The sequence below is a fragment of the Zootoca vivipara genome, chromosome 4, assembly GCF_963506605.1.
Source record: "Zootoca vivipara chromosome 4, rZooViv1.1, whole genome shotgun sequence".
In the NCBI taxonomy this organism is placed as follows: Eukaryota; Metazoa; Chordata; class Lepidosauria; order Squamata; family Lacertidae; genus Zootoca; species Zootoca vivipara.
The window spans coordinates 62,260,070-62,282,714 of NC_083279.1; the positions used below are offsets into that span (position 1 = coordinate 62,260,070).

General features: G+C 46.1%; 2 protein-coding genes across 7 annotated transcripts in view; one reads left to right on the forward strand and one right to left on the reverse strand.

Annotated features, from left to right (window-relative positions):
- Nucleotides 1-1,403: 1,403 nt before the first annotated feature.
- ADPRH (ADP-ribosylarginine hydrolase) lies at nt 1,404-14,914 on the forward strand. 6 transcript variants are annotated; one of them, XM_035116546.2, is made up of 4 exons: nt 1,404-1,549; nt 5,955-6,270; nt 12,448-12,808; nt 13,286-14,914. In XM_035116546.2, the coding sequence occupies exons 2-4, from the start codon at nt 5,958-5,960 to the stop codon at nt 13,683-13,685; spliced, it is 1,074 nt and encodes a 357-aa protein (XP_034972437.1). In that variant the 5' UTR covers nt 1,404-1,549; nt 5,955-5,957; the 3' UTR covers nt 13,686-14,914. The 6 variants fall into 6 exon arrangements, with proteins under 6 accessions (XP_034972437.1, XP_034972436.1, XP_034972440.1 ...); XM_035116545.2 differs by having other exon boundaries at nt 1,412-1,709; XM_035116549.2 differs by having other exon boundaries at nt 1,415-1,562.
- A 1,371-nt stretch (nt 14,915-16,285) lies between these two features.
- The window catches only part of IGSF3 (immunoglobulin superfamily member 3), a 109,260-nt gene continuing 102,900 nt past the window's right edge, over nt 16,286-22,645 (reverse strand). Inside the window, exons 10-11 of the mRNA XM_035116544.2 lie at nt 20,740-21,165; nt 16,286-19,247 (exon numbers count right to left, since the gene is read on the reverse strand). Coding sequence (XP_034972435.2) covers nt 18,997-19,247; nt 20,740-21,165 — 677 coding nt within the window. The 3' untranslated portion in view covers nt 16,286-18,996. The remainder of the gene's footprint in view (nt 19,248-20,739; nt 21,166-22,645) is intronic.

Below are 22,645 nucleotides of genomic sequence, written 5' to 3' on the forward strand. Positions count from 1 at the left end.
GGATGTGGGGAGAATGGTTTTTTTCTAGGTATGCAACATCCATTTCTAGGATGCTGTTGTAACAAAGTGAAATCTCAAGGGAAGACACATGGAAAATGCACAGTGCACAGCACATATATTATGTTCAAAACTTCAGTGGTAGTGGAAAGAGACAGACAGAGAGGAAGACTTAAAACTGCCAGTGGGAGTTTTCAGTATTTTATGTCAGACCTACAAAGCCCTATGAAATGACATTGTAGTATGGCTTGCAAAGCTGCATTCAATATTAATGTTAAAATTTCAAAGGCCTTTTGAAAATGCGATGCACTGGATCCTTTGTAGCTTCTTTTTGTAATAATGCTAAACACAGACTTAAAGCCACTTTTTTCTTGACTAGGTTCAGACTGGCTCAGAGCAGTTTCACACGTACATTCTGCTTGCCAAAAGTTCAATGGGTTTCGGAAGACATGATGTATCCCAGGAAGCCCACAAGTGCATGCTCAAGTGCTGTCTGGCACTACAAGGAGCCTCATCTGTAGTAGCAGGAATCCGGTCCACTTTTCCACACGCAGCACAGGTAACATTCTGTTTCAGTGTATCTGATGAAGTGTGCATGCGCAGGAAAGCTCATACCAAAATAAAAACTTAGTTAGTCTTTAAGGTGCTACTGAAGGAATTTTTTTATTTTGTTTCGACTCAGACCAACACGGCTACCTACCTGCATACACAAGACAGCTCTCAGAGTCTGCTCACACAACCCCACCACCCACATTTACTCAAACGATGGCCCCCGGTTAGTTCAATTGCACCTACCATGCCCAACCTTACCTGCCACGCAGTTCATCTAAGCTCGGAACTTAGTCCCACCGAATTCAGTTTTCAGTGGGGTAGTAGCCCTATGACTCCGCTACACAAAAAGCAACCACCACACCTGTCCTGGCACTTTAAAGTCTAACACGGTCTGCTGAGCTGAGGCAGAAGTTTTTGTTGACTAGAATCTATTCCATCAGATTCTATGGGATGGGAAAGGAAGGGAAGTCTCCGTTTCTGTTTGTTATGTGATGTATTTTGTGTTTTTATACTGTCATCCGCCCTGTAATCCTCGGGTGACATAGACATTTAATAAATAAAAATAATGTACTGAGCGTTAATCCTAATTTGCTGCGTTTTAAATCGTGAAGCCTCGAAGAGGGATACTTCCCTCCTCAGATTTCCACTCTGAAATTCGCTTCCACACGGCGTGTAGAGCTGAACCTGCGGAGGTGCTCCCCACCTGCTTCTCCTTTGGCCCTCGCGTGTTTGTTGACCGACAGATTGGAGGCATATCCAGCCCCGAAGAAGCGATCACATGATTAGGATCGGCCCTCCTCTTCGCCTGCGCTCTCTCCAATTCACCCGCCGCTGACGAAGGAGCGCAGGCGAGCTACTTAGTCAGGAGGACGACCAGCGCTCCGAGATTGGCTGCTGCTTCTGCTGTTGTTTCTACGCAGCTTGGGCGCAAGTCCAGCCTCTCCTCCCCTTTCACTTTCCTTTAAGGGGGTTTCCTGCCGAGCTTCTGCCTCCATCGCCGGTAAAACTCAACTGCAAGTATCTTTCGCGCGGCGAACAAATCCATGTTTGGGAGCTTGCAAAGCCGACCCAACTCAGGGGGCGCCCACCTGGGCTTGTGCTTCTGCTGCTTGGTGCTGCTGACGGCAGTGTGCAGCGCCCGATCCTGTTCTTTCTCGGAAGTAAGGCCCGCGCAGCGCAGAGGCTCTTACCTCCTGATCAAGGCTAGGCATCAGACGGCCGCTTTAACCCGGCGTTTACTCGCAAGCAGGGCACGCTGCAAGGGCACAGAGTTGTAGTAGCCTCGGGGTAAGGATAACTCAGTGGGTAAGGCCCCAGCCCCACACCACAGCGTGGAGCCGCCGAGTAACGGGCCGCCATCCCAAACCCGCCGCCCTGGGAGTGGGGGTGGAGGGAGGGGACGTTGACCTGAACAGGTCTTGCTGTCGAGCAGAGGCGAGATTGCGCTGTGTGCTTAGGATCGCAGCCATGGATTTATTTGGGGAGCGGGCGGGCGATGGACATCTCCTTGTCATCGTCCTTTGCCTGGCTCTGTCCAGATTAGGAAGGACGCGTTCAACAACGGTTGTTTTAAATGGCTTTGTTTTGATCCCAAGTACTCAGTAAAAAAATCTGTCAAAATATTTTTACAATTTCTACTTTTAGCGTTTATTTATTGACTTGACTGAGGGGCGGCCAGCCTCCCCCCCCCACGCTACGCTCCTGCAGCCTGAGTCACGGCAAACCTAGTGGCGCATCTCCCAAACCCGGGAAGTTTCCACCTTGCGCCTCGGCGGGTCCCGCTTCTTTGAGGGGGATTGACTTAACTCCGAAGTTTGCATTGCAATGCATTGGCAACCGTCGCTAAGGATGGGTGACGCGGGCTGAGGCGGCTGCCTTAGCTCAGAAGCAAGCCTCTTCCCCGCCTTTTTCCAACCACCCAACTTACCCCCTGGGAGAGAAGCCCTCGAGAAGCCGAAAGTACTCGGAGGTCCCAACAGAAGCAGCTGCGGGTGCCGGAGTTTGCGTAAAGTGGGAAGGGAAACTCTTTATTTTTTTCCTGCTTTTTTAAACCCGGGCATTATGAGGAAGGGGTCAGGCGGCGAGCCCAGGGCGCTGGGGGTGGAGGGGCGACTCATCTTTCAAGGGCGGTGTACTCCCTTCTGCTGGGAATCGACGGGGCGTGAGGAAGGGCAGCTGCTGCCTGCTCGGAAGAGGGCAGGAAATGGTCGTGGAATGCTATTCATTTCTACCCAGAGCAGCCGGATTTAACCACCACAGCCGCCAGAATAAGACAAGGAAAGGTGACAGGGCCAGCTAGAACAAGGCAGCTCGCCTAGGATGGCAGCCAGGCTTTGCTAGCCTAGGCACATTTCTCCCAAGAAGCCCCACACATATTGTGTGAATTGGGCCCTCTTGCAAAAAAGCAAAAAAGAAAAAAAAGCAGGAGCATTATATCACATGCAGGTTGGTAACCGCTTGTGAGCCAAGCGGAGTTTCCCTCCTCAACCCCAAGATATCAGGGGATACATGCAAATAACACTGTATGATGTCTGAGGCACAGGATGTCGACAGGTGAAACTTTCCCCATAATTGCATTTCCCTACTGACAAAGGTTTATTTAACCTGTTGAACCTTTGACTGCTATTAAAAGCGCAAGGATGGTCAAGGAATGCAAGTTTCATGAGATATATAAACTGGATAGACAGGCCTTTAATCGATTTATGTTAGAGTGGCAGTGCTGCCAGAGTCACGACACACGAGCCAGGACGGACTGTTTATGTCCGCACATGCGCAGTCTGGGTTGGCGCTGCTGCTCTGCTCAGCCGGCGCGCTCTGAAGCAGAGCGTGCTACAGAGCAGGTTGCTGGGCGGCGGCGGCAAACTGCGAGCAAGCTTCTCTGCGGCTTGCTCGCGGTTTGCTGGCGCCGCTGCCTAGCAACCCACTCTGTAGCGTGCTCTGCTTCTTCCTGCTCGGGCGGAGGAGGCAAGGGGCGGGCTAGGGGTCGGGGGCATTGCCCCCGACAGAGTGGAGCTAGGGGCGACCCGCCCCTTCACCCCTTCCTTGCTATGCGCCTGTATTAACCTTTGCATTATCAGGGGATTTTTTAATACTTCTGTGGTCAGATTTTTAAAAAATTGCATAAAACTAAACCCGTATTAGAAAGCACATGCACTTCTATTATTGCTGCTACCTTTTAATTTTGGGTGACTTTTGCCCAGTCATTGCTGCAGTACAATCCTGGATTATTGTAGTACAATCCTGGATTGCTGCAGTACAATCCTGGATTATCTTACCTGAGCGACTATCACTTTTCTACCAAGAAATCAAAAAGAAACTAGCTTCAAAATGAACCAGGATGTTGCTTCAAAATAACGTTGGCAGGCCTTCTCCATTACTGAAGTCTTGAGTGAAAATAAAGAGTGACAACTCAAAACGACTCCAAAATTAATCAAAAAGTCCCTTCTCCTTTATCTGTAGGAGTGACGACTTGGGTCATTTGAAAGCTTATTGATTTATTTAAAATACAGGGGAATCCCCACTTTGTGGGGCATGCACTTACACCCTGCCCCACCCAATTCTGCCCCTGCCCTGTTTTCGCATTGTTTTTGGCGCATGTGTCAGCAGAAGTGTATGTTCTGATCGCACGCAAGTGGGGAGATGCCAGTACTTATATATTGCCCTTCATTGTACAGGATACTGTACATGAAAACACAAATTAAAACAATAAATGCAGTGATCAGATATACTGTAAACCTCTTTATGATCTTTGGATCAAGGACTGTAAATAAATTTAATAAATAAAATACTAAATAGGTAGTGTATCACTAAAGGCTACGTATTAAAATCAGTAAATGCTTCCTTAAACAAGTATTTAAGAGATAACAAAAACATAAATAGGTTCCACTTACTCACCATGAGGGACGCAGGTGGCGCTGTGGTCTAAACCACTGAGCCTAGGGCTTGCCAATCAGAAGGTCGGCGGTTCGAATCCCCTTGACGGGGTGAGCTCCCGTTGCTCGGTCCCAGTTCGAACGCACGTCAGATTGCAAGTAGATAAATAGGTACTGCTGCGGCGGGAAGGTAAGAAGCGGCTTAGTCATGCTGGCCACATGACCTGGAAGCTCTCTCAGCCAATAAAGCGAGATGAGCGCCACAACCCCAGAGTCGTCCACAACTGGACCTGACGGTCAGGGGTCCCTTTACTCACCATGAAGTAAGTGCCACACTTTTTAACAACAACAAAAGCTGCTGGTACTGTATACCATTGAGTTGTTGTTGTTTAGTCGTGTCCGACTCTTCGTGACCCCATGGACCATAGCACGCCAGGCACTCCTGTCTTGCACTGCCTCCCGCAGTTTGGTCAAACTCATGTTCGTAGCTTCGAGAATCAATGGATCAATGCCTTCATGGATCAATGCCTTGTCGTGGTGAAGGGGCTTGAATAACTCAGAGAAGCTATAAGCTATGCCATGCAGGGCCACCCAAGATGGACAGGTCATAGTGGAGAGTTTTGACTAAACGTGATCCACCTGGAGAAGGAACTGGCAAGCCACTCCAGTATCCCTGCCAAGAAAACTCCATGGACAAAGACAACAGGCATATACCATTGAGTACTCCCTGAAAAAAGCACGGGTTATTTCTATTGACTGCATATCTCCTCAATCTGACATCGTGCTACTCTCCATTTAGGATAAATTTGGTGCTTTTGTCACTCAAAGGCACAATGGGTTTGCTGTGCTAGTGTCTATGCGCATATATACCAATTGTTTTCAGAAGTTACCTTTTCAATGTATATGTCCTGCAGGCAGACTTAGGTGGCAGGTTACACCTACAGCATTGTTCACATGATCAAACGCACATAATGGGAGCAGGCCTAAGCTGGAGCAGGACCGCAGTGGTAAATCCTGCCCTTGGACATATGTGCATTCATTTGCACATCTGCAGTGTGTGTACAGGTGTATGCATGTTTGAGGACGGGGGTTTATTTTTGCAAGATCCTGGCTGCGTGCAAGACCCCACCCATGTACAGTTTGCACACAGACATGCAAATGAATGTGTGAACGGCTAAGGGAATGCATTGCTGCCCCAATCCTGCTCTCTCTATGTGTGTTTGATAATGCAGACAGTGCTTATGCAAAGACTGCATAGGCACTGTTCATAGGATCAAACTATGAGCAGGATGTAGGGAGAGCAGGATCAAGGCTTGATCTTTCTAGGATTTTGAAGGATGTATATCAAGCACTCACAAACATGAACGAGACTTAATTTACAGAGACTGACAGGAACCAAATATATTTAACAGGAGCCCTTGTCTTTGTGCATTGTAGATTGATTTTCTTACACGTTTTGACCGAATTGCAGTTTTAACCTGTTTTTCATCAGAGGCTTCATTGATTTCAAACTATTGTTTTGCACGAGGACAGATCATGTGTTCGGGCCTGCAAGAGAACTATGAGGCTGCCATGGTGCTGAGTGCCGTTGGAGACGCCTTGGGCTACTACAATGGAAAATGGGAGTTCGAGCACAGCGGTGAGAAGATTCACAGCGAGTTGGCCAAAATGGGCGGCATGAACAAGCTCAACATCGCAGGCTGGAGGGTCAGTGACGACACCGTCATGCATTTGGCTACTGCTGAAGCCTTGGCAGCAGCTGGGGAAAACCCAGACTTAACCCACTTGTATAAACTCATTGCAACAAACTACAGAGATTGCATGGATGACATGGATGGACGAGCTCCAGGTAATCTTTCCTAAACTTTTAAACATATGAAAATAGAAGGCAGCCGTTTCTGGGTCATGCATGGTCTATGTGTTCAGATTGGAACATGATGTTTCCCAAAGGCCTTAGAGCCCCGCAGTACTCTAAGAAAGGGTTCCTTTCACAACTCTGCCCAGTGGGTGCAGTCATCTTTTACGGCTTTCATTAATTTAACGCTCAGCTGTGTTTTCTAGTCAGAACTCATAAAAGCAGGGAGTGGGAACCTTCAGGCCTGCCAGAGGATGTTAGCATTGGCCATGCTGGTATGAAATCTAGAGGGCTGCAAGCTTCCCACCACTGCATTATAAAGGGAGATAAATAATAAATTATTATTACAGGTAGGTAGCCGTGTTGATCTGAGTCGAAGCAAAATAAAAAAATTCCTTCAGTAGCACCTTAAAGACCAACTAAGTTTTTATTTTGGTATGAGCTTTCGTGTGCATGCACCCTTCTTCAGATACACTTCAGATTCAATAATATAATAAATTATTATTATTATTGTATTATTATTATTTCCACATGAGCTTCAAATCTGTGCTGAGGTTTGAACCTGGGATTCCCATGGCTCTCTCAGTTTCTGGCTCAACTCATCTCATACTTAGATATCAACAAGAATGGACCTCGGTGCAATGAGCAACTTTCCCTCTACTACAGCTTTCCATCTTCAGGAGGACACTTAGCTCTTCCACCTAGAATACAAACATTGAGTGTGTTATCCTCCAGATGTTGGACTGCAACTCCTATCAGCCCTGATCAGTATGATCAGTTGTCATTGTAGCTAAAGAATATCTTTAAGGCTACAGATTCCTCCAGCCCTGACTTAGTTAACATCCAGCCTTTCCACTAAATATACTCTGTTTAGAATCTAGTACAGTGGTACCTCGGGTTAAGAACTTAATTCGTTCTGGAGAGCCATTCTTAACCTGAAACTGTTCTTAACCTGAGGTACCACTTTAGTTAATGGGGCCTCCCGCTGCTGCCACACGATTTCTGTTCTCATCCTGAGGTAAAGTTCTTAACCCGAGGTACTACTGTTTTTCTGGGTTAGCGGAGTCTGTAACCTGAAGCATCTGTAACCTGAGGTACCACTGTATATTTTAGTTCACTCTCATTTCATTCTGTGAAATGGGTATCTCCTAATTCAGTAAACATGCTGGCTTCTACAGATCACCCACTTGTCTGTTGTTGGCAAAAGGCCTGGATATCTTCAGAAAGAACCACTTTGTTGCTTTGCAGTGAGAAGCATGGGCTCATCTGGGCCTTTCATTTCAAAGTATTTAGCTCCTGCCAAAGAGCTGGGAAACAAGAGTAGAGCTGCATGGCAGGTTGGCATTTATTTGTTTCCTTTTTTCATCCCAAGATTTGGGGACCACTTTAAGGAAGACGTGTGCTTCCTTTTTCTTCCATCTCTCTTCAGTTACTTTCCCCTCCTGTGATGATGATTACATGTGTGGCTGTGTTCCATTTTCAGTGGCTGGAATGGGGAATTTGGGAAGTATTGATTGCATGCACTCCAGTCTGTGGATTCTGAGCTTTTCAACAACGTAAGAGCCAAGTGTGCCAGAGATGATAAGCAGCTCAAAATGGGATTTACACAGGACATCTGTTCATAAAAAAATAAGATGGTTGAATCTATCCATGCAAAGTTGTACCATATGCTCTGCAAAAGGAATATTATGATGCACGAGGATGATATGAACCCATCACAGGAGCCTGAAACACAATTCAGAGTTTGCCTTTTGACTGCATTTGGGTGATAGTCTCTTAGAAGCAATGGACTTTTCCTGAGTCCTGCTAGGTTAGAAGGAATCATTGGGCAAAGTGGGTTGCTTCTGCTCTAGGTGTTTTCTGACGACTTCCACTCCTTCACTTCATGGAAAATCCTGGTGACGTTCCTGCTGAAATGTTGCATTCCAGCATTTCCCATTATACTTTCTTTTAATGTCTGATTTGGGGTGTTTTTTTCTGAGTTTCAGAGCACTTCTGGGCCTCCGGGCTTGCGTTTCTTCCCTTCCATGTCTCTTCTGCCATTACATTGCTAGCTTGTGCTAGGCTTTTAAATTTATTTATTGATTGCCTACCTGCACTTGGGAAGCTGCCATCTAGCTTAGTCTTATCTACTTGACGAGCTGGTGATGGCTCTCCATGGTTCCAGACAGGTATTTCCCAGCATGCAAAGCATATGCTCTGCCACTAAACTGCAGTTCTTCCTGATTGCACAGAAGCAAATGTACCATAGCAAATAACTTCAGGAAAATGTTCACTGGTGATTGTAGCTCCAAACTGAGATGGGTGGAACTTCCGGCTACACTGAGCTGGGAAAGAGGATTGTGAAACTGTCAGATAATTTGCAAACCTCTTAGAGACTGATGAAATTCAGGGGATTCCCCACTGTCCCACCCCTTAAAAGGCTTTTGGGGGGATCCCCCTACCTGCACTGTCCCTGGGAAAAGCTTTCTGAGCACAGAAGACACTGCTGCTTTGCCAACTTCACTGCAGCTTTATTTGACTGGAAGGCCCAACAAAGCATAGAAGACACCAATGAACTTTTTAAAAACAACAAAGTCAGTTTTATGTACTTGCGCTTTAGTGCAACAAGGCAGTTAGTTCTGGACATGGACACCCAGTGTTATCTGCAAGCTTAGCTGTGACATTGTTAAGCCTTGTTAAGCCACATTACTATTGTCTTGAAAATTTCATGGTGTAACAAGGAGCGTGCGTGCGCGCGCACACACACACACACACAGGATAGAAAATATGGCACGTGAACCCGTAAATATATATAATGAGAAAATGCATTTGAAAGGGGGAATGAGAGAAACAAAATAGTTTGAATGAAAGTGTCACCAGGGAGAACATTTAAGGCAACGTAGAGGATAAGGCCAGGCACAGACTGTAAGTTGGGAAATCCCCTGTTCTAATTTTGGTGCAGTAATTAATTCACTCAGTCTTAGCATGAATGAAAATACTAGACTCCTGTTATTACTCAGCTGTACTTTCATTATTGAGCTGATGTGTGGAATCATGTTGATGACTTGACATTTATATAGCACTTTCCTTAAATATTTAGACTTCCAGAAAATGGAAGCTGTGATGTTGCTTATATAGCAGCATCAGTGTACTATGTTTGTATGCATGCATGCATACTGCATTTGCATATTTTGGAACTAAAATCCAGGCATCAGTTTCTTTGCCCTGCTGGTGGAACAGCTTAGCGCTGCAGAAGCACCACATGTCCTCCCCCAGAAAGGAAGCATCTAATGGGTTCAGGTTTGTGTGCCAGGCTGAGAACAGCCGGTCACTCAGACCTTGCTACCTGTGTGGGAACTTGTGTATCCTCCAATCTCTAGGCTAGCACAATCCATAAATATCCTGTGGGGCTGTGTGATAGCACTCCTGATACCCTGAAATTCCTTTGGCAAGCACTTAAAATTGCAATGTAGAAGACTGCATGTCAAGACCTTTGGTCCATGTTGCTTAGTATTGCCTATAACAGGAATAGCCAAAGTGGTGCTTTCTAGCTGCTCCCATCAGCTGCAGTCAGCATGGATACATGTTGTCTAACAACAGCTGTAGGGCACCCACCCTGGCTATCCACCATCTCCACTGACTGACAGTTCTCCAGGGATTGGTGTTATTCCGAGCCCTACCTGGAGATGGAAGGGATTGGGTCTGGGCTCATCTGCAGGCAAATACAGTCATACCTCATGATACGTCCGCTGCGGGTTGTGTCTTGTCAGGTTACGGACATGCCGAACCCGGAAGTCCTGGAATGGGTTACTTCTGGGTTCAGCGCGTATGTAACCTGCACGCATGTGTAGAAGCGCTAAATCACACTTTGTGCATGCGCAGAAGCACCACATTGTATCACACACGTGCGCAGATGCGGCGCTTCAGGATGCGGCCTTTTCATGTTGCGAACGGGCCTCTGGAACGGATCCTGTTCGCAACAAGAGGTACCACTGTATGTGCTCTGTCACTGAGCTACGGTCTCTCTCCTGGACATGGGCAATAAAATGTTCAGTATGTCAACTGAAGTTGGTGGAGCAACCAAATGGGGACAATAAAAGCATTACAAGCAGTCACAGCTGATGATCAGAACTTGAATAACAGTTATATTACCAGGGTCTGTTGCCCCACTTGCCAACCCAACCTATCTACCTTCCCCCTGCCCACCCACTCCTCCCTTTTCCCCTCACTTATCCCTTCACAGCTCACCCAAACCACCACTCCCTCCCCAACACCTTTTAAAAGAGAGGGATAAGCGCTTTAGAGAAAAATTGGCTAAACTCCTTTCTGAAGCGCCTGTACCCCTTAAAACATAGGGAAAAGTATGTACAGTGGTGCCTCACTTAACGAATGCCCTGCTTAACTAAATTTCCGCTTAACGAAAGGATTTTTCGAGCGGAGGTTGCCTCGCTAGACAAATTCATTTTATTAAAAATTCGTCTAGCGAATCGCAGTTTCCCATAGGAATGCATTGAAATTCAATTAATGCGTTCCTATGGGAAAAAAAAAATCCAAAAAAATCCAATGCATTCCTATGGGATTCGCTAGACAAATTTTGCGTTATAAGAAAAGACCCGTGGAACGAATTAAATTCGTCTAGCGAGGCACCACTGTACATAGGAAAAAGTCAGCAAGCTTTCTGCAGTGCTAAGCTGTGCCAGTAGGGCAAAGAAAACATACATAGGCTGCAATCCTATGTATATTTACGTGACAATAAGCCTCATCCGTGGGGTATTGTAAAGCTTAATTTCTGGGTACACATATAAGGACCTGTTTTCCCTATGAACCATGGTATGCAAATGAAGCATAGGAAATGCTTTTAAGATTATACAGCAGATGAAAAATTGTCTATAGGTAGCTGTGAATGCTGCCGTTCACTTCATTTAGAGCTTGTGTGTGTTTAGAAATGGCGCTACTTTTCTAATGGTACATCTTGAATATCCTAAGTAACTGCAGGCCAATACATTTTAAAAAATCAAACTTTGCTGTGGCCCGTTTAAAGATGGGCACCTGGAATCTATGAGCTCTTGGGTGATGCAATTCAAGAATGCTAAGAAGAGTTCTGCCCGATCAGAAGCATAGCTGCCAAGTTTTCGCTTTTCTCGCGAGGAAGCCTATTCAGGATAAGGGAAAATCCCTGTAAAAAAGGGATAACTTGGCAGCTATGCAGAAGGGTTGATTTGAGTCTGGTCTGTGAACATGAGCTGATCTTGGGAGACACCCCACCTAGTTTCACATTTCTGAGCCGTGGTAGTTTCCTACTTATAACATGCTGTCTCCATGCAATTCCCTCCTAGTATGGAGTAAGGGTACACTTGTCACCTCTTTTCCACTTCCACAGTGCACTTGCTTGCTTGTAGATGGGCTGGGGAGAAAGGGGACACTATTTTTTTTCTTGATAGCAATTTGGCAGAGGTCCTTGATTGAACTTTCCATCTCCCCCCACCCCCCAAATATCCATCATTGATTGGGATCTCTAGAGATTTATGGAAGAAAAAACATCCCCTGCTCCTGCTCAGTTCAAAACAGAAGGACCACCTTCTGCCAAACTCAAGATCTGTCTCAGGGGTAGCCAACAGGGTGCCCTCCTGACTACGTTAGACCACAACTCCCATCAGCCCCAGCCAGGATGACCTGTGGCCAGGAATAATGGGATCTGTAGTCCAACAACACCTGGAGGGTGCGGTGTTGGCTATTTCTGTGTCATAGGGAGGGATACTCCCTGCTCTGGTAACTTTCATACTGGATTGTTGCAATGCTGGTGCTGCCCTCGAGAAAGATTCAGAAACTTCGACTGGTCCAAAAAAACAGCAACCAGATTACTGGCTGGGGTTCACATTTATAACTCACTTTGGAACCTTACCTATAAGAGATTACTAATAATAAATATTATTAATAAGAAATAATGATAAAAAGCATTATGAATACATAAAGTTGTTAGTGTTATTAAATCTTGTTATTCATAATGATAGTCCTAATAAAACCTCAGGAAGTCAGTGCTTGTTGATTGAAAGCATTAGAAGGAAGTTGTTACCTGGCGCTTGTGCGTAGACCATACAGGTTGAGGATGCTCAACTGCAGGTTAACCTGAGATGTAAATGAGCAATCAGGGCAGATGTACAAGTTTCCCACCTTTTGCACCCTTCTTAGGTGGTACCTGCATGGAATACGCCTTGAAATTGGATCCAGACAAGCCAGATAGCTGGATACCCAACTTCTGTAAAGCAGCAGGAGGGTGTGGTGCAGCCATGCGGTCAATGTGCATTGGACTGAGGTTTCGTCACCCAGAAGAGCTGGAAAACTTGATTGCAGTAAGCATAGAGAGTGGTCGGATGACTCACCACCATCCTACTGGCTACCTTGGATCCCTGGCTTCTGCTCTCTTCACTTCTTATGCCATAAATCGCAAGCCACTCCAGGAGTGGGGGAAAGGGCTCATGGAGGTGCTACCAATGGCAGAAGCCCATATCCAGAAGTCAGGTTCCTTTGTGGAGGAGAACTTGCAGCACTGGTAAGTAATACACATTTTGGAAGCCGGAAGGTTCAAGCCATCTGATGGATTGAAATAGTTACCAAAGTGATGTTGAGAAAGTATGAAGTGTACCTCTTCCTCGAGAGGTCCGGAGGGTGACAACACAAGAACGGGCCTTCTCTGCTGTTGCTCCCCGTCTGTGGAATGCTCTTCCCGGGGAAGTTCTCCTGGCACCTTTAGGCGTCAGGTGAAAATGTTCCTTTTTAACCAGGCCTTTGGTTGATCTAATTTGCATCCTATGCCCTTTAAAAATAAGTTTTTTGGGGGGAGGGGGGGTATGTACTACAACAGAGAAAGCATTTCCTGATCTGCAGAGGTCTCAAAATGTGCTGGATGTTAAGACTTTCTAAGTTTATACTGGGTTTATTTTTATATTTATAAAAGGCATATACAAACAGTGTCTTAATGTGAAATCCTAGATATGCATATACCTTCCCATGGGTTTCTGTTTCTTAGGAACTACTTTGGAAACAAATGGAAGAAGTACCTGGAAGCTAGAGGCATTTCAGATGGGAAATCTCCTCCATCCTTCCCCGAAGTGTATGGCGTGAAAGAGAGAGATGAATTCTACAAGTCCTTGAGTTACTCTGGCTGGGGAGGTGCAAGTGGGCATGATGCTCCCATGATTGCTTATGACGCCATCCTTGGTGCTGGGAACTGGACGGAGTTGGCTCACAGGGGTTTCTTCCATGGTGGGGACAGTGACTCCACTGCAGTCATGGCTGCATGCTGGTGGGGGGCAATGCACGGCTTCAAAGGCATCAGCGCAAATAACTATAAGGAAATCGAGTATAGATACCGATTGGAGAAAGCAGCGAGGGAACTCTATCACCTGAGCTTGACTGCAGAGTTATAGGGCAAGACGTCCCCTGCAGAGAACTGGAAGTTGCTATCGAGTAGCCTCTGGCGCTGTGCATCCTTGTCAAGCATATAGTGCAGTAAGTCAAGAGATTTAAATATAGCAAAATAAAAGGCCTACTCTTACAAGGTCTTACTTGATGCATTAACACTGAGTGTAAAGTCTGCTTGAATGCAAATTATCAGCGAAATACTAGTGCGGGCCAATAAACTTGAGAAACCTACGAGACGGTGGTGTAAATGTGTGTGGCACAACACAAATGTTAGGTAGCAGGGTGGGTGGGTGGAATATCACAGCAGCTAGTTGTGGCCATCATTTCTAAAATTTGTCATGAACAGAGATATTTTGGTGGCGTTTTCGCAGTGACTTTGAGAGTTCTGTACCAGAGACAACTTTGCTGTCAAATTCTATACTTTGTAGGCTAAAAATGTTTTTCCTTAGCTCTTAATTGGGAGTGGAACATTTTCAAGATTGGGAATCTACAGGCACATTTCCCCCCAGTAATACGGGTATTATTTTGTGCCAGTTGTGTGCTAGACCCTACCAAAAAGTTGCCATAGTCACGATGTGCCTCTGTCTCTAAAGCTGGTATCAGGCTTTCAGTACAGGTCGAGGCATCAAACTTCAAAGCGGAAACTGTGCCTTCTAAGTGATGGGTCGATAGATCTGATTAGCTAAGGCAAAGGTGGGAAACCTGTGGCCCTCCAAATGTTGCTGAACTCCAGCTCCCATCATCCTGGCCATTGGCTGTGCTGGCTGAGGCTGATGGGACTTGGAGTCCAGTTACCAGTCTATGGAATCTTCCCCAGAGGGCCTGGCCCCACTGCTGTCACTTTTTAGGTGCAAGGCTAAGGCAATTTTTTATTTACCTAGGATTTTGGTGGTTAAGTGTATCAGACATAGTTTGCAGTTTGCCTTTCAATTGGTTTTAATATGCTTTTTTATTAAGTCACTTTGAGAAATTTCTTTTCTGGCCGTTCATGTGATATGGAATTTAAGAGTGTCAGATTAGATAATCATTTTTATTTTTTATTAGTTTTCAATTACAGTAAGAGTTTCAGATTAGGAGGTTCCAATCTCCACTTGGCGACCTTGGGCCAGTCACTTCCTCTCAGCCTAACCCACCTCACAGGGTTATTGTGGGGATTAAATGAGTGGGAGAACCATATATGCCACATTGAACTCCTTGGACCAAAAGGTATGTGGTATGATTCCAATAAATAATTTTTAAAAAGTAAATAAATAAATAAATAGTGATGAAGAATACAATCAATCAGCAACAGTATCTGGAAGGGCAGAATTCCCCCTATCCCTGCCGCTGATGGAAGACCTTCATCTGAATTAGAATGGCTTTAGGACATGTGGATTTCTCCAAAGTAGTTTTTGCACCTGAAGACAAGAATAAAACCCAAAGAACATTGAACTTGTAAGCACTGTTCCTAAGGGGAGTTTTCTATGAACTTTTAACCTCTTCCTCATGACATTAATTTCTAAGACTCTATTAGACAGAGTCCAAAAATGGAAAATGTGTAATATAAAGAACTCAAAATGATCCCTTACAGCCGAAAAACAGCAGAAATCCAAAAGTCCCCACTTCAAATCTCACCTCTGCCATGAACTCAGTAGGAGGCCATAGGCAAGCCCACCCTCTTCCTGCTCCAGTCCCCTCATCTGCATGATGGGCAATAAGAATACTGGCTTACCTTACAGAAGCCCTCCAGATGATTGGTTTGGCTGAGGGTGATGGGAATTGGAGGCCAAAACATGTGGAGGGCACCAGGTTTGTGAAAATTCCCATACAGGATTCTTGCAGAGGTGACTAGATTAACATTTAGTGTTTTGAAGAATTGAAATTGCTACGCACATGTTAAATATTACTATTGGACTGTAAGACATCAGGCAGATAAGGAGGAGTTGCTGTTTAAGTACTTATTTTTGCTCTCAATGTTCTTGTGGGAATCATCTGTTGCCTTTTTGGAAGGAAAAGGGATCCATTTTCATACTTTTGAAACATTAAACAAAAGAAAGTTTAAGATTGCCTCTCATGGGAAAATGATGAAAGTTAACTGACCATACAGTCCGATGGCCACCCCACAATGGGGCTTGGCTATGGCCCCCCATCATCATCATCATCATCTCCTTTCTTCCAAGCAATCTGTTTTGCTGGTTTGGGGGCGGTTGTCCTTCTAAGCACTTGCCAGGCACTTCTAATCCCATGCAAAACCGGGTGTCCACAGCCTTAGCTTTCAGCACAATAGGGGAAGGGCAGGCCAATGAAACGCACCCTCCAGCACTGCAGGTGGCTCTTATCTTAGGCCACTTGGCAGCGCCTGGGACCAGGCACTGGTCCAAGTGCTGGCACTGGCAGTGCATGTGACAGCTGCTCATTCATGAGGAATCGCTCCCATGCGTAGCAGCTGAGCCAAGTGCATGGCTAGAGCAAGAACCTCGGGGGTTGCGACAATTTCAGCATACAATTTGACATTGCAGGCATTGGTAGGGAGTCGTCCTTTTGACAGCTGGGTGGCATCAACAGGGAGAAGAGGAGGGAAGCTCTGGTAGCAGCGCCTCGAAGCCATCAACACAGGACATTGAAGTCACACTTTCAACACAGTTTACTACAGCTCTCTCGTGTGATGTATAAAACATTTAGTGCAACATGGTACAAAGTTCTTTAATAATAATAATAATAATAATAATAAAAATCCCACACTGTTTCCCCACATCATGCAAAGGTAGCTTGTTTATTTTCCTCTGGGTTTATTGGCAGAGAAAAAGTTGTCCGTAAAGCTTCTTATAGGCAGTGTCCAACGTTTTGAAAAGAAACGAGATCCCAAAACTGGGCAGCAACTTGGCAGCGTAATGGACAAGTCCTCTGCAAGGTAACCTGTGTGATCATCGGTGCTGCTAAAGGGACAATCCTCCCACTTGTGTCTACTGGCTTTGATAAAACATCTGCATATTTTCCAAGAGTCCGCAGCCACAGACTAAAATGAGTGGCCACTGGAGGCCGCTGTGGGACAGCTTTCCGTAGACAGAAGGAGCTGGGAGGGGAAGGGAAGGACTGCTGGTTATATAGAGAAGCATTGATGCTACTAGGTCAGTACAACAGATTTTTCAACGCGAAGATAAAGAGCAATGTTCTTTAGGGCAGGAAATCATCTTGCTGACTTGTTTCCTTTTTAAGAGCTGAATTGAGTTAGAGCTCCTGCCCCGAAGCAGTATATGTACAGGACATTTTACATTTATAAAACAACAGACACAACCTAGGGGCTCTCTTTCTGCTTTGCTCTTCATTCCCATTCACTTTTTTTGTTTCCTCCCTTCTGAATACGCTAGGAAGGCAAGGAGGGTGGAAGGGTGTGTGCGTGCGTGTTTGTGTTCTCAAGTTACACACATGGTGGGGGTTTTAATCTAGGAATAATAGTTTGTGGAGGCAGATTTGGTCCGGGGAACATTCTGAATGCTTTACTGGAATGCTACAAAACCCTCCTTTGCGAAGGAAAGAAGATGATTTTTTGAAGAAGCATTAAAGCTTGGGTAAATACACCAAGTTTACCCAGAGAGTAAGTGAGGTGAACATGTACAACCAGCCGCCTGGCAGAACACATGGATGACATAAAACCTCTGCGTGGACCACTTGCAAAGCACCATTAATTAAAGCAAATGCGTTTATCTCCACAAGATGCTCTGATAGGGGCAATCAAAATTTACGATGTCACTCTACAGGAACAGCACGCTCTGCTGCCCCCCCCCCGCCTCCTCCTGCCAAAGCAGCTAAGCAGACTGGCATGTGTCGCTGGCAGCATGTGACCTTACGTAGATTCGGTTGTTTCATGAAAAAGGTTGCAACTAGCTGCCAGGAAGACTTTTAGGAAGACAGCAAAACAGCCATTTTCTAGAAAGCACAACTTTCCCCCCCTTATCCTAGAGACTAGAACCAGGGGATGTAAGAGTGCTGGTCCACCAGTTATAACAAGCAATTCCAAAACAGGACAGGAGGAGCACAGCTGGCTTACTGGGGCAGAAAGTAGGCACCCTGCCTTTACTGAGCCCCAACATTGTTAACACCATGTCTTTCACAGAAAGAACAGCAGGGATGGTTTTGTTATTTGGCCACAGCGTGTCCTTGAAGTCCACTTATTGTGGCTTCAGCAGGGCTGTGGTGAAGGGTGTTGCACCTGGAGAAAGAAAGCTGAAGAAGCAAAATGGCACACATAACGAGAGAGAGGGAGGAGGCTATTCAGAGGCCCTTGCTTGTCTGGTGCAAATTCCTTTGGGTAGTTAGTGCAACTGGAAGTAAAACTTGGGTCAACGTGTCCACACATTCTCTGCCCTATGTTTCAGTATCCCAGAACCAAGTTGGAGCCAGGCCCACTTATAGAGGCCGCCATCTCCCCACTTCCTAAATCATTACTTTGGTCAGTTTGAATGTCTTTTAAAAGTTCAGGTTTCCATCCCTGCAGTCTCCAAAGGCGTGGCAGTGGGGTTTAATAAAACCCAGAGGGCAACCAAATACCTTTCTAGTAAACAGAACTGCGTATAGGCTGTACTGGGGGGAATCAAGGCTCATGGGCTGTACTTCACTGACACACACACACACAGGGTGTTGCTGGAATGCAAGTGGCACAAGCAATTCAGTTGTGGTGCCAATGGCAAAACAACCCTATATGCATTTTCCGTCCCCAAAACAAATCAGAAACACCTGGAGACGGAGGGGAGTGGCAGAGGCGCTCTGCCCTGGAAGAACTGCTGCTGCTGCTTGCTGCTTGGACTATAGGAGCAGTTCTGGTTCTATTCTCTCCCAGAGCAATAGGCAGCCCATTCAGTCCTTTCTGGCCCTCTCCCAATAACAAGGCTCAAGTTCTGTCAAACCCAACCCATTTGATAAAACAAGCTTCCTCGAAAAACAACGCGCCCAGCTTTGGCACAATGAGAGCTCCAACAAAATCAATGTACTCTGGGGATTGTCCTCTGCATAATAATACAAGAAGAATATTGTGTGTCTTTGAGCAACAGAATTACAGGCCAAAGGACAACCGATGAGAACTGATGGAGAGGGAAAGCCCAGTTAGAAAAAACCACTATATACAGTGAACACATGGACCTTTCATCTCTCTTTGCAGTTGGGCTGGGTCTTCACAAGCATTCTGGGGTGCCTGAGTTCCTCCAGTCCCAGAAGTTCAGAGGGACCTCATGGTGGAGTTGAGTTGGGATCCAAAAAAGTACAAAGGTTGAATAAAAAGACAACAAAAACACTTCCTTTGGGTTCCAGGTGCATCTTCACCTCTCTGTCGGCCTCTCACTTTTAATCTATAGTCCCTGGGTGGATGCTGAGGACAGGAGGCTCCAGGCAAGTGGGCGAGTAGTTCAGGTGTGGCTCTTTGATCCACAGCAAGGGGACTCCGTTCTTGCCTTCGGAATTCTTGCTGGAATTCCTGCTTTTGAATCGCACCAGCAATATAGTGATGATGAGGATGCCGAAGATGGGGAAGGGGTAAAAGAACACAAAGTAGAAGAGGGAGTCATTGGAGCAGATGACGGACTGTAGAGACGAGCCTGGAAAAAGTTCACACAGGGAAGGGAGGGTAGAGTTAAAAAACATTCAGAGCAATGAAACTTCACTTTCTGAGCACCCGAGCCTAATGGCCGCTAAGCAAAGGCAATGGCAGCTTAAATGGGGGACCAAGACAAGCTGAACTATGTGAAGCAGCTGCCTTTTTTCCCCTTGGCTTTTCTGCCTCAATACACCGAAGCTGTATTTTGTTTACCCTGTGAAATGGGCACTAAAGTGGGAATGATTTTTTTAGATTCTCTCCTCCTATGAAAAGGGCTCTTTCCAGCCCTAATCTGTTTAAAAAACACACACGGATACACAATGCAAAGGCTACAGCCTGTTATACAGTGGTACCTCTACTTACAAATAACTCTACTTACGAATTTTTCTACTTACAAATGGAGCTCCGTCCGCCATCTTGGATGCGGTTTAGTTAGGATTTTTTCTACTTACGAATTTTTAGATAGGATTGCTTCGACTTACGAATTTTTTCTCCCAATGCATTCCTATGGGATTCGACTTACAATTTTTTTCGACTTACAAATGTGTGTTCAGAATGCATTAAATTTGTTAGTAGAGGTACCACTGTACTCAGAATTTTAGGACGCAAACTTGAGCCGAGCCTTGGAGAACAAGAGTAGTGTCATGCGTATTTTGCCTGGCACTGGGCCACTAGAGCATAAAGAGAGAGCTCCTGCTACACGGGTGGGGAGGGAGGTTGTAACCCTCCAGCTGTTGTTAGACTCCAACTCCCATCACCCCTAGCTGGCAATGCCAATGTCAATAAGGGATGATGCAGGTTGTAGCCCAGCAACAGCTTGGGTTGGGCCACAGGTTGCCCACTTTCATAACTCTAGATTTAACACTCATTACAAAGCCTCTTTGTCTAAAAGCTGGTGGGCTGTCCTACTTTTGGAATGCAACAGGTGCCTCATTGGGCTGCAGGAGACGTGTGTTCAGTGTCATCACAATACATACTCGCCCCTCTCAGCTGATTCAAGGAAAGCTTCAGCTGTTAATCGGCTACACAGAGTGCCACAGTCACTATTATTCTGCAAGTTGCTTCTATGCTCCACCCAGTGAAGTTTGGAACTTCCATATGGTTTCACCCTTGCAACACGCAGCATGATATATGTAATTCTCAACCCTAAACACATGAGCAGAATTTGCAGGTGTTACCAGGAACAGCTGAGGGATGCGAAACGGGACATTCTCTAAGAATAAGGGGACTCAGCCAAGCCCATGCATGCCTTTTAGAGCCAACTGTAATCAACAGTGAGTGAGCCCTGACAGCATTGACAAATTGGGAACTTCTCAACCAAAAGAACCACTGTTATTCAGTTAAGTTCTGGCTTCCCTACAAAACTGAAATTCCAAGATCTACCCCATTAGCTGATATTCTGAATTTACCTTAGCCAATTTCGCTCCCCTCAAGCTGTATTGCCTCTACACACAAAATATTCCCCCCTCCTAAAATGCTCATCATCACCTCACCTGAGTCTTGCACATAAACAGCCATAAGGCCGGAATCCTCCTGTGTGAGCTTGTACCATGCTCCCCTGGGGCTGGGCAGCCACTCTTCCACCCGGCAGGAGTAATTGCCAGCATCTGTAGCCCCTGCCTGCAACACAGTCAGGCGATAGAGCACGGCCGAGAGCCTCTGGAAGCGCAGCCGGCCTTCCCAGGGGCTGGCTTCTCGGCTGAAGATGGCATCCTGGCCTACTCTTAACAAGGCTTCCCTTTCTTCTGCATACTTGCGACCAGCAGGCCCGCTTTTCTCTTTTATTTTCACGCTGAACCACGTCACGGCAAAGCGGGAGTCCCGGCTGGAGAGGGAGAGGATGTTGCAATCCAGATGGAACTGCCCCTGCTCTATCACGGTGAGGTTGGCCATGGTTGTATCCACTTGCAACGAGGCATCTGAAGATGGTGGGAACAAGCACAGAGACTGGTTAGCTTCTCTCACTGTACAGACATAAATGCACAGACATGGCTTCTTCAGGAGGCCTGATCATTGACCAGCTAAGCAGGACTTAATCTCCCTGAAATGGGAACGGAGTTTGCCTGTGAGGGCTCTCTCCTGTCTTCAGGACTTACAGATCCAAAGAGGGAGGAGAAATGGAAAAGAGCAGCCTTTATGGATGCACTGCACACTTTTAGATCATTAAAGAAGGAACTGTAGGGAAACAAAGGGTTTGAGAAGAGAGTAAGCCCAGGACACAAACAACACAATGGGCGGGACTGTGGAGCCTCTTTTATTATACTGATGGCAACTTGTTGACAATGAGTCATGTCTTTGTCCCAATCAAGACACCCTCAGGGAAAGACAAGTTGTTGTTGTGCAGCCTATTCTTTACTCCAAGAACCACCATTATAGAGAGTCATGATGTAACTGGAGATTCTGCCAAAAAAATTATTCTGCTCTCCAGCCAGAAAGAGCTCCTAGAGTAGCTTACAAATAAGCTTGAGGCATCCTGTTGAAGGGTGGTATTTGCATTAACAGGAAGGGCATGGCTACTAGGCTCCTGACACCTCTAGTAACATTCAAATGAGGGAGATCATGACTAAGGGCTGCAGTAAGGGCATATTTATAACACAGCTCCTCCCCACCCCCACGTCTTGTTCACCATTACCAGAGCTGTGTAGGATAGGACCCCAGGGAGCAGCAGAGATGCATACCTGCCAAGTCCTGGACGGAAAAATTCGGGATCGGCAGCCCGCGACACCGGAAGTTGCGTAGACGCAACTTCCGGTGGCGCTTTGCCCTTCTATGGGCACCAGAAATGGCGCCAGCGCCAGAAGTCACTTCTACGCATGACCGGAAACTTCCTCTGCCATTTTCAGGTGCCCATACAAGGGCAAAGCGCCACCAGAAGTTGCGTCTACGCATTTCCGGACACGTGTAGAAGCGACTTCCAGCGCCGGCATTTTCTGGTGCCCATAGAAGGGCAAAGTGGCATCAGAAAAATGGCCGCCGGCAGAAGCGGCTTTAAGGGAGAATAATGGGATAAAAACCTATACGGGAGACCGCCGGGAAACGGTAGGAAAAAAGGAGGTTTCCCACCGAAAACGGGATACTTGGCAGCTATGCAGAGATGCCACTCCTGGGACATAGGAATTGGCACCAAAATGCAGCCAAACATTTTCAAGGGTGGAATTTCATAAGCCCTAGCACAGGGGTCAGCAACCTTTTTGAGCTGTGGGCTGGTCCACTGTCCCTCAGACCATGTGGTGGGCCGGACTATATTTTGAAAAAAATAATGAACTAATTCCTATGCCCCACAAATAACCCAGAAATGCATTTGAAATAAAAGGACACATTCTACTCATGGAAAAACCCGCTGATTCCCGGATTGTCCATGGGCTGGATTGAGAAGGCAACTGGGCTGCATCCGGCCCA